Consider the following 12,203-nt stretch of genomic DNA (forward strand, 5'->3'; position numbering starts at 1 on the left):
CACAAATCACCACAAACTTGGAAACTTGAGAGAATAGTCACAAACTTCTTGAAATCAGCCCTCTTAGTTTACACACATCAACTCATGTGATTTCAAGAACCAAAGCCTCCTTTATATAGTGTGGTGGATTAGGGTTACATCCATGTAAACCCTAATACCCATGTCTTTTCATTTCCATGAGATCCATGGGTTAAAGCTCCATGGAGTATACATGGACTTTCCATGCAAGCCTAGCCCATTCCAAATAAGCATTAGCCCACACTATATAAATACAAGAGCCCATATTTAATTAGTCATACTTTTGATCTCTAAATTAATTCTAGATTAATTATAGATCAATACTAATTAAATAATATGATTTTATATTAATATATTAGGACTTATAATATATTAATAAATCATAACTTATACTATTCTCAAACGATTATCCATAAATTGTTCGGGTGAAGTGCAACCCAAATGGACCATGCCGGGTCGGGTCAAGTACATACCAAATATAGTTATGGACTTAGACACTATATCCAACAAATACTTCACGACCCAAATTTGAAAACCCAACATAGGGTGTACGTTGGGCGTACTCCTCTGGTACGCGGGGCGTACGCGCGTCTGTACCAAAATCTTTCCATGTGCTTAATGGCTTAAGCACTTAAGCCCATATGCCAGATCTAGTGACAAAAAGGGCCTAGGACTCATAAAGTCTCAAACTTTATCCTGTTTGACGTCCATAAAGCTCTTAACTCAAGGTCTTAACCCATTAAGACTTTCCAACTTCACACATGGGACAACCAAAGCCATTGGGACCTCATTTTTCTCACTCAATACCTCTCCTATGGTCTGAAAGGACAGCTTAACTTAACCAAAACACATCATGCATCACATTGGGGATTTTTGGGACAAGAATGGTGTCAAAACTTCACAACACTTAGATCTACACAAAATAGATGTCAAGCAAGAAGCTTTATACCTTTAAATAGTTGCAAGAGGTGGTGCTATCTCAGATCTACAAGCTCCAGCCACCAAGGTTCCTTCTTTGCCAACCTCTTCTTTCTTCCTCTAAGTTTTTCTTTGCCAAACTAAGCTCCACAAAGCTAAACACACCCAACAATGGAGGTGGAACGACTACCTAGGATTTTTCTGAGGATAAGGGAACAGATAAGGAGGCTGGGGTTGATCCTTTATGTTCTTTATATAGTGGCTCGCCCTAAAATTAGGGTTTAATGACTCTGAGCGTACGCTGGGCGTACCTCTAGTACGCTGGGCGTACGCGTCCTTTACTCTATTACGCTGGGCGTAACCCAGCCTACGCTGGGCGTACCCACGCGTGTCCCAATTGCATGCATGGCCTACCTCGACAACTTTTTCCATTAAGGGCCATAAATGTCACTTTATTTAAAACGACATAACTCCTTTATTCTAAATCCGTTCCCGACGAACTTTATATACACGCAAAGGTGGCGAGAAGCCCTACGCTTCTAGCAACACACCCCGACCCGAAACCTTCTCGAATGAAACCCATTGCCCACAAAAGACCGAAACGCCCTTACTCTTGATCTCGGAAATCCATAAATAAATACTTTTAGAACGGGGCGTTACAGTTTAAAATAGATTTTTCTTGATTTTTTTATTCTTAATTTGTTCTCCATATATTTGGGTTTGAATTTTAGAATTTTCTTGGATCAGTTTATGAACTAGATTTTTTTTATTAATAAGTTCAACTTTTTAGACGACTCTGGACAAGTTGATTAGGGTTATTTTTAATAATGGGTAGAGGATCTACGTCTTATGTACAAACACAAGATTGAGAACGAGTCATTGTCTCTCATGGTTCCATCTTATCTGGGACAAAAAAATTTACAATTCTTGAATATTTAAAGCTTGGATTATGCATGATGGTTAAACTTATAAAAGCATTATACATGATATGCTAATATTGATTCAAACTTTTATATGCAGCTTCATTATGAAGCATGGGTGAGATTTTTTATCCTCAACATTGTTGCCGGTTGTGTATATGCATTTTATGGGCAATATAATGCTAATCATGGAAGTGATGATACCATTTATTTCCATATACTACCATCCTTTCTGTAGGTACCATAGATGAGCTTCTCATGATGCATATTACTATATCCATCTTTATTGTAAATAGTTCATGTTTATTGTTGAAATGTATTAAATTAGGAAAAATATACGATCAAGACCGATATGGTACCTAATATTATGAAAGTATGTTTCATTTTTTGGTGTAGATGGTTATAAACAAAAACATAGACTTTTAGGTATTATATGTTGACACACTCTAAGTCGAAAAACCATTATTGAAAAGAAGGAAATTAAGTTAGAAAATAAAAAAATGGTTATTTCTTCATAACCTTTGGCATGGGTGGTGGTTTTCACATACACCAATAGTAACTTAATGAAGATGCCAATTTAGAGGCTTTGGGGCTGAAATTCAAAAATGAGATTTGTTTCATATGTTGAACTGATTGACATACCAAAAGATGATAACATTTAGAGGTCATTTGGTGAAGATACATAATGTTTTAGTTTTTTTTTTCTTTTGAGTTTGTTTTGGTGATTTTGATTGACTCTTTCAAGATTAGAGTTGTTTAAGTAATGGGTGTTATTCGGTCGGTTTAATCGGTTAATTATCAGCTTGTTTGGTTTGGTTTAATCGGTTTTTTGATTTCTAAAATATTAATCGAAACCAAAGAAGTACAAAAATATCACATCATCCAAGTGTTATTAATAATATTGTATCAGAACTAGATGATCTTAAAATGAAGGTTGAAGATGAGGATAAAACACCAAGGCTCATATTATCTCTGTCGTCTTCCTACGAGCATATGAAGGTTATTCTGATGTATGAGAAATAGACATTAAAGTATGCAGATGTTATTGAAAAACTCTTGTCCAAGGAGAAAAGATTAGAATGTAGCAATTATACTTTGTCATCGGAGGGAACAGTTTTGATATGCTGGAACGGGAAAAAGAAAATCTTACAGAAGATATTGGTATGCTGGAAGTATGTACAGTTTGGGCATGTCAAAATGCTATATGTAGCTAATAATGTCTATGTTATTATTTACGGTGATGAATTCCTTAGAGAATTGACATCCTCATGGTATGCTTGTTACAATGAAAAAGGATTTATTTTTGTTAGCAAATTCACAAATCTACACATGATCATTGGATTGGCGTAAATGTAATATGTGTGGTGAAAGTTGATGTTGATGGTTGATGAACTTATGGGTATGTCAAATGGGGAAGTTGTACCAAAAAATTTAACAAGTTTTTCGACCTATGTCGATGTAAAATTCTTATAATGGTTTATTCCAAATTATGCTGCTCTTTTATGGTAGAGTATGACAATTACATGTCTTCAGAATTATGATTTTCGATTGAAGATAATGTTCTTTTTTAAATGGTTGTAGTTCTTTCATTGGTTTAACAACAGTGGATCAGTCTATATGATTATAGAAATTTATCATATAACATATCTTTCTCTTTGAATATGCTTGGGTTTTCTCCAATTTTGGAGTTGTCCATCTATATTCTTGTATTAAATTATTTTCTCTATTATTGTCACTAGAAGGGTCGATGAGATCATTGAAGTCATTTTCCTAACACAAATAATTTTCATTTTTTGTTCATTTTATGACTAAATTCAAAGAAAATGAGTAATCGCTTCTATCATTGGTGTGTTTTTTGAGACATCAACATACAAACTTTTCGCTTTGGGGACAAAATGATCAATTGCAGCAATAACCAAGGGATGACTTGGTTGACACTAGTAATTATTAATTTATTATGAACAATAATAACAATAAAAGAAGATAAGAATATGGATCATAATCGTTATTTACAGACTTAAATATTTCAAAGCGAAATAGTTATTATTATCTTAACTATGTTAAAAATGTAACGACCCAAAAACAGTAATAAAATATTTCATTTGGAAGTCTATCAAATCATTCATCAATTGTTCAAAATCAAACACCAAGTCATAATATTCAAAACATCAGAGTACAATTGTTCAGAATGCGGAAATCATGATAGGAGGATGCTATGCCATCACGCCGGCCTTTCCCTTTCGAACCGGAAGTACCTGAAACCATAAACATAAGCTGTAAGCACAAAGCTTAGTGAGTTCCCCACTGTACCACATACCAAAACATACAATTAGGCTTAACACTGGGGTATAACCAACCTGATATACATATATGGGCCCCGCCTTGGGGTGTATTTCAACCCGATCAACACATATGGGCCCCGCCCTGGGGTATATTTCAACCCGATCATACAATAGTGGGCCCCGCCCTGGGGTTTATTTCAACCCAAACATACGATAGTGGACCCCGCCTTGGGGTTTATTTCAATCCATCAAACAAACTGATGTAAGCCACAAAACAACTAACAACCTAAATAACACAATAATGGGCCGGCATTGGTGCCTTCGACCCATGGATACAATGAGAAAACTCACCTCATAGCCCGATGAAAACTGAATAATACGTTGCTCCTAAAATCGACCCTACTGGTCACCTTCATGAAGAACAGTGACCCAAACTCATACTACATCTCAAAAATACCCAAAATACCCCTAGGTCAAACTCCTGGTCAAAGTCAAAGTCAAAGTCAAAGTCAACCGAGTCAACTCGGCGATTACGCTGGGCGTACTACGCATTTGACCAAAAACGAGGGCCTGACCACGTACGCCCAGCGTACGCGGCTGCCAACCAACTCAACCCATTAAGTGCTTAATCCTTAAGCACCTTTGTCCAAAATCCAGATCCAGACCTTAAAAGGTGATCTTAACCATAAAGATTCCAACTTTACGGTTTTACATGGCTATTAAGACCTTAATAACAAAAACCTTAGCTTCTTGACACATTAAGACAACCTAGATCATGCATGGGAAGAAACCAATGTCCAAGATCCCATTTTTATGACTTAACACACCCCTAAACATTTGAAAGGACAAATCAAACGTATTAGAGCATTCCATGCTCACAAAGGTCAATATTTGGGACAAAAGGGACCAACTTTAAGCTAAAATTAGATCGAAAATAAATGCTCATCAAGGTTGGAGCTTTATACCTCCAGAAGGTGCACAAAAGAATGTAGATGCTAGATCCAAGGCCTTGAGTGAAACACCACAACCTCAAGGTTCTTCCTTCTTCTCCAAAAGCTCGAAAATGGCACCAAAAGGCTCTTCAAGCTTCACAAGGCGCTCACACACTTTAGGGTTTCGAAATGAGGAAGGAGGTTGGAGTTAAGAGGGAGTGTGAGGCCATAAAGATGTTTAAATAGGGTCCAAACCCTAAAAATTAGGGTTTGCACCCTGGCTACGTACACCCAGCGTACTCAGAGTACTCTCATCGTACTCATGCATGGCTAAAAATTACAAAAATGCCATCGGGGACCAATTTTGCAAACAAATCACAATCCAAGGGTCAAAAGAGAATACCTGAAAAATTAAGATGTTACAAAAAACTTGATATTACACAGTTGATAAATTAAAATAACATATATAATAACACATAAAATTAAAAAAAATTAAAAAAAAAAAAAGGAAGTTTAATGCTATAATAACCAATAAAAAAACATCTTAGCTTTTTATTGGGTATTTCTTTCACTATTGTCCGAAGAAACAGAACATACTGCATATAGCTACATAAAAACATTGTGCTAAGCTAGGATCAATAGCACACCTAAAGCAATCTATGGAAGTTATATTTAATATGAAAGTTATGTTTACATCCAAAGTAGTTTTTCATAACATTTTTCCAAATAGAAGTTCTAATGTCCTTTTAAAAAGAAAAATCAAAGTACAATGGTATAAATTAGGCAAGTCTTTCAACGTACATTGTTGATATGCCATCTAACTCTATGCATACTTCATGCAACACCAATCAAACAACACTTTCAATTCGTTATTGCTTTGGAGAATGCCTCGTGAAATTATAAAATTATATCCAAATGCTATGTCATTTGTGTCCAGTTACAATATTTTAGTGAAGTGTGCCATCGTTTTCTCATCTAACTACTTTCAAACATTATTTATTAGGATAGCACTTCATCGTTAAAAAAGGTATACAGATGCTTGCTTCCACACCAAGCACTCAATAGAAGCATTGTCCTTTATGAGCCCTGATGTCACTTGGAAACTTGTTATTTCTATTCGTTTTGACCTAAAAAAGATGAAGATAATTTGTCAAAATTTCATAGCATTTGCATCAAATAATAATAGTATTCCCTCATTTTTATTGTTTTGATGCAAGAAAACATCTTTTGATCAGTTATATAGTAAATATCAATTGGAGGCTTCTTATGAAAGGTTTACAACCTGGAATAGGAGATGTAAGATAAGGAACTGAAGTTATCAGCAAATTTAACATGATCTTTATAACTATTAGAACCGGACACAAGATTTGGAGTTTTTTTTGAACCGGAACCGGTTACACCCAACACATCCCGAAATCGGTACCGGTACCCGCTTTTTAAAAATATCAAATTGTCAAACATGCAAACTAATCACACAACCAAGAATGTACCATCCCAAGTACATCAAATCTTTGACTAAAGAAAATTGTCCCAAGTACATCCACAATTGTTTATAGAGCTTAAAAAAGTTGACCATAAATATGGATTTTTCAATTCTAACTCAGTTGATAATTATTCCTAAATATGATTGTCCTAATTTTCTCAATTACATGTTCTAGGTTCTGTTTCTATAAGATGCAACATGGCTTGTCATAATAATCAAATGAATATTAAATTACTAATGCCTCATATGCACTACATGAAGTTACTTAAACCGTAAAGATACTTAAAATTGACAATTTGTTGGTTTAATTGCCTTGAGACGAAAGTTAACAATTAAAAATTTACTAAAGATATAATCGTAAATCGTAATTCGTTCTTGAGGCACAACATAATAAAAAACAATATATCACACATATTTTAACAGAATCAAAAATCAAACATCAAATTTAGAACTACAGTTTGAGAGTGGGATGAAGAAGAAGTCGTTGAAGCCGCAACACCGGATAAAGCAGCGCCAGCTAAAGAAGTGTTATCGGCTGAAGAAACGTTGTCGAAGGAGGATGAAGCGTTGCACGCTAAAGAAGCAGCACCATGGGTTGTGGGTCGTGCGTGTTTGGAGTAAACGTGGGGTTTTCCTTTCTTAATCGAATAAATACCTACAAATTAAGTGGAGGGTATATATATATATATATATATATATATATATATATATATATATATATATATATATATTTTTTTTTTTTTTTTTCTTTCTGTTGATGGATTAAAAAGTGCAGTGGATAAATCCGCACCCCAAAAATAATGGTGGAGCCGCGTATACAGTAATAATAACCCAATGGACCAATGGGAATAACATAGAGTCTCTATGAACTATTTGACCCATTTAACAGAACTAATTAACCCCATATTTCACACTACCTACTAAAAAAACACACGCATGCAGGATAGACTCTCCACGAGGCCAGATGAGCCCAATACTTCTAATTGGATTATTGGCTTATTAAATTCGCCAAACTGTTTCTGGAAGCAATTAAAGTTAGTGAGTCGGAGAAGTTTAGGCATTAAAAAGAGAGAGTGTGAGGAGATGTTGGAGCGAATTCATCTCGTTAGTGGCAAGGTCGTTATGCCCCCCAACCTCATCAACCCCTGCAACTATATGCTCCACTGATGCAATCTGTAAGTCAAACATCCATGCTACTCTTTTATAATAGTTTCACTTGAAATGATATGTTTATACAGAAAAACATTTTGACATACTAACGTACACACTTCCAACACAAATTGTATGCAGCAAGACATGGACTTTGGGCAATCGTTCTTTCAAAAACTAGAATATATGAAGATTAACAAGGAAATGAGATAAAAAGAAATATACAAACGAGAAAGATCTAACAATTTTGGCTATAGTTAAAAGATTTTAAATGATATTAGGCATCATGGTAAGCAAATGAATGATTAATTTCTCCCGTTTAATGGTAAAAAAAAAATAAACAGGTTAGGGTTTTTGTGGCCAGACGCATTTGAGATTTAGTATAGGAAGTTAGAAATTTACAATTACAAATTGTTGCAATTTCCAAGGGAAACCGAGTTAGAGACTCACCTGCTTGGCTGTTTCTTCCTTATCTTTGCTTAACTTCCTTTCCTATTCAACAAACATAAATTCGGGGTTTTATGATTCCCAAGAGGATGGATTGATATGCATATGATCTTCGTGTGAGTTGTGACATTCAATTATACATGAACCTAGCTAGCTATATGACGGACATTTGAATTTCTCTATGAAAAAATCAAAGTTGAAGCTTTACCTCTTCTTGGAGAGTGGCTATGTAGTCCATCATTAACTGTGTCTGCGTCAACCATTAATACACGTACATAGTTTAAGCTAGAGTTGATGGAAAAACTTTCTTTGAAATGAGAACTTCACATTAAAAGTACATGAATCACAAATTCAACCCTACAGCTTTAAAATAACATCAAAGAGAATCACAATATAGACTAAAAAATGGAACGTACGTATTAAAAAAGTTAACAATCTAGCTAGGAAAGTGAAGATGAATCACCTTTCTTGACCGTGTTTGCACAAGAGCATCATGAAGTTCTTCTTCTAGTTGTGTCATGTCAGTCAGAGAGAGCTCCTCTGTATTATTCTCTTCAACAAGCCTGTGCAAAAAGTTGGCATTCCTTAACCCATAATGTGAAACTAATTCCCATATGCAGTATATCATTATAATCTCAATTCCCATTAATTAGTTAGTTGTGTGTGTATGGTTACAGCCGAGAATAATGTTTGTTTTACCTGTCTACCTCCTGTAGAAGCTCTTTACAAGTTCTGAATTTTGTGCACTGCAATGGAAGTTCCTGTAGTGCATCTTAAGATTGTTAAGTCGCTAATTCAATGTAATCATTTGTAGCGAGTATATATATGCTGTTAAACACAATGAAGGCGTTGTAGCTCATTTAGAAGCTTACTAAATCTTGGTCATCTCCTTTGATGGTCCCACTTTCTGGTTCTAGGCGATTCTTCTCATACCTAGCAAGAAGATGTGCCATACTGGAGCATGCATGCATAGTTAGAGAACATTTAAACGAGTAACAACTTGGATGATCATATATATAACTTTGAAGTTTGAACAGAAGGCAACCATTTCAGAAATATGAAAACATGCATTAGCATATATTTAATTTTAATAACTTCAAAATCCAAAAAGGACACCATGCTACTAGTATATATAGTACTTTTACCCATTTTCCATTACTATATATGTGATAGGAGTATAGGACCAAATCCTTTTTTTTTTATTAAAATGACGAGAAAACATAACATGATAAACGGACAGGTAAGCGAGAACGACTAATGGACATGACAAATAATTTTAATATATAGCCTCCCTACTATTTGGGTTACTTAAAACAGCTATATAAATGATAAGCATTTTCCTTATTATTTATCTCTATATATATTTGGATGGTCTTTAATTAGGCTCATGCATTCGTGTTGTTAATTAGTATCCTCATGTAGTCATGACACATCACACATGCATTTGTCCATGATTACTTGGCGTTTTTCAAACTTCATCAACCATTGTGCTTGTTGTAGGCTATTTTTTCCTAGAAGATTTTACAAAAAAAAAAAAAAAAAAAACATCTTCCATAATCTATCTATTCTAACAAATCAATTTAAGTTAATTTCATGGACCTTAACTATTGTAACCCATCCTACATTAGTTTGAGACTCATGCATCTCCTCAGGTATCGATGCTAATTAATTAGAGCGGGCCTCAAGTCTTTTTCAAGTGAAGAGTTTTTTTTATAATCCAGTCTCACATGAATAGAAAGTAAGAATCATGAACCCATTATAAATTAATTTGCACCATGGTTTGAAGTTGGTCCTTAATTAATTAGGTTAGTATATATAACTTAGGTTTTGAAGATCATATCAAACTTTGATTTCCACTAACATTTGTCCCAAGTGATCATGTGACTTATTTGCTTATATTGAACCAAGAAAGAGATGCAACAAACCAATTTCATAGGACCTAATACCTTTTTAATTTTTGTTTTAATTGTAATGATATAAAACAAAACACAAGGTTTGTCCAATACTAGACTTTATTAAAAAACACTTTTGTCTCCCATTTTCTATATATAGCATATATTCCATTTCCTTATTATTAAAATATAAATACTAAATTGGATGGAGGTTCGTGCATGAGTCAAAGTGGTGGTTCATTTGAAATCAAAATTCAACTACAAATATAGCATCGACAATATTATTCAAAGAGAAATTAAATATCCTACTACTTTTTGTTCCTATATATCCTCCTACCCAATGAAATGATGACATTTGTAACATTTAATGAAATTTAATGATATTTTAGGATACTAATATGACACATGTCATCATTTAAATTGGTAGGAGGATTGGTAGGATTAAAAGGTATGAAGATATTTAATTTCTCTTATTCAAAAACTCAGAGCAATTACAATATAGTAGGAGCTTTTAGGAGCAATTTAAAAAATTAGGTGAAGGACTAAAGCTATATATAGTAGTAGCTTTTATTTAGAAAGCATGACTTGCAAAGAAGTCTTATACAAGTGAGTTTTTTTATATGTTTTTCTTTTTCTCTTTCTCTTGATTTCTATGAATTTAAAATCATGAGGCACATTAATAAATTAAGTGAATGGGCTTCGTTAAATAACATGAGCTTATTGGGGAGCACTTTTAGTTAAATACGCTTGTCAATGCTAAACAAGCTATTGTGAGGGCTTTTTCATTTTACTTGTAAATTTACAAGGTTATTATATGGAGCTTTTTCATAATTCTAATAATGTTTAATTCAATTACAAAAACTTTTCAGTATGGTACATTGGTAGAACCCATAAATAAGCCTTTGTTACTATAGTGGAGATACTTCTAACTTCTAAGTTTTTAGTTTTGTAGGGCTGGTGCTTATTTGGCATAAAAAACTTATTAGAAAAGTTTTCTATTTTGTATGCTCTTGTAATGAGAATATATATATATAGTTTAAGCTTTTTGGTTGCTTACTTGTCGTCTAGGTGGCAAAAGGAAATTGAGGAAGTTCGCATGATAGATACTCTTACTAGAAATCGGAGGCAGGAAAAAATCTTAGGGGTACGTAGCACACCGGATTGTATCCACTTCTATAGCGACTATGATTTTCCTGAAGTACTGAAAGTATGTAAAATCTATACAAATTTACTTTTTTCACGTCCATATGCAAAAATATATAAATAATTAACCAATATAGCTAGTAATACAATAAACAATTGAAGAACTGGTGTCGTTACTATATCATGACAGAAATGGAAATGAGAAAGAAGGAAGCAAGGTTAAAAAGAAATGACAAAAACCCGAAGGAAAAACAAAAACCGAACCAACATAATTTGGCCTAGAGAGAGATAATATATACAGATTGTAACTAGAGGTGATGCGCATATACAGAGAAATAGGAGCGAGAGCACATATATACGAACAAATTTTCAAAATTCAGGCCGAAGAAAAACATAGAAACAGTGAAAGTCACCTGTTACTAGCGCTGCTGCAGAATTCATAGAGTTTGCCGGGGGCGGAGAATACGATGAGGGCGACATCCGCATCGCAGAGCAAGGAAAGATGTCGTGCTTTCTTTATTAATCCCGTTCTCCGCTTCGAAAACGTCACTGACCTGCTACTCTTATTTTCGATCCGCTTAATTTCGAGCTTTCTCCGCCCCATTGATACTGATTATCTCTCCGGCCGACGACGAATCTTGTAGCTAGACCTAACCTTTCAACTTCCAACGGTCTCTCTCTCTCTCTCTCTAAATATTTGTATATGCCCTATGCCCTAGATAGGCCTTATTCTAATTTCTATGATTCTATCTCTCTATTATTTATGAAACCTATCGCATCTCATGTGTTTATATTTGAAAGAAGAATGACCTTGTAATTTATTTTTTTTTATTTTTTTTTAACGGCACCTGTAAATTGTTGTCTAGGATCGTACGGCTTATACTTTTAATAATACTCTTCTGTCGTTAACGTCGGCAAGCCAAATAAAGGAAATAACATTAAGAGGGTGTTTGGTATTGCTTATTGTAGTTTATTAATTTAGGTTAAAGGAGTAGCCTTTGCCTCCTTCTTTGTGTTTG

At 34.3% G+C, this 12,203-nt stretch overlaps 2 protein-coding genes across 4 annotated transcripts in view; one reads left to right on the forward strand and one right to left on the reverse strand.

The window, feature by feature from the left end:
* LOC145168540 (cationic amino acid transporter 9, chloroplastic-like) overlaps window positions 1-3,241 on the forward strand; it is a 38,958-nt gene extending 35,717 nt beyond the window's left edge. The window contains exon 8 of the mRNA XM_079087329.1: window positions 1,957-3,241. Within this exon, the coding sequence (XP_078943455.1) occupies window positions 1,957-2,094 (138 nt within the window). The 3' untranslated portion in view covers window positions 2,095-3,241. The remainder of the gene's footprint in view (window positions 1-1,956) is intronic.
* Window positions 3,242-6,878: 3,637 nt separating this feature from the next.
* On the reverse strand, window positions 6,879-11,953 carry LOC145107498 (MADS-box protein FLOWERING LOCUS C-like). 3 transcript variants are annotated; one of them, XM_079044390.1, is made up of 8 exons: window positions 11,598-11,953; window positions 9,022-9,103; window positions 8,849-8,910; window positions 8,613-8,712; window positions 8,358-8,399; window positions 8,153-8,194; window positions 7,471-7,726; window positions 6,879-7,208 (listed from the first exon to the last, which is right to left on the reverse strand). In XM_079044390.1, exons 1-7 carry the CDS (start codon window positions 11,786-11,788, stop codon window positions 7,607-7,609), a joined length of 639 nt encoding a protein of 212 aa, XP_078900516.1. In that variant the 5' UTR covers window positions 11,789-11,953; the 3' UTR covers window positions 6,879-7,208; window positions 7,471-7,606. The 3 variants fall into 3 exon arrangements, with proteins under 3 accessions (XP_078900516.1, XP_078900515.1, XP_078900517.1); XM_079044389.1 differs by having other exon boundaries at window positions 7,344-7,726; XM_079044391.1 differs by lacking the exon at window positions 7,471-7,726.
* Between the last annotated feature and the right edge of the window lie 250 nt (window positions 11,954-12,203).

The sequence above is a fragment of the Lactuca virosa genome, chromosome 4 (assembly GCF_052849685.1).
Source record: "Lactuca virosa cultivar CGN04683 chromosome 4, Lactuca_virosa_CGN04683_v6, whole genome shotgun sequence".
Classification (NCBI taxonomy): Eukaryota; Viridiplantae; Streptophyta; class Magnoliopsida; order Asterales; family Asteraceae; genus Lactuca; species Lactuca virosa.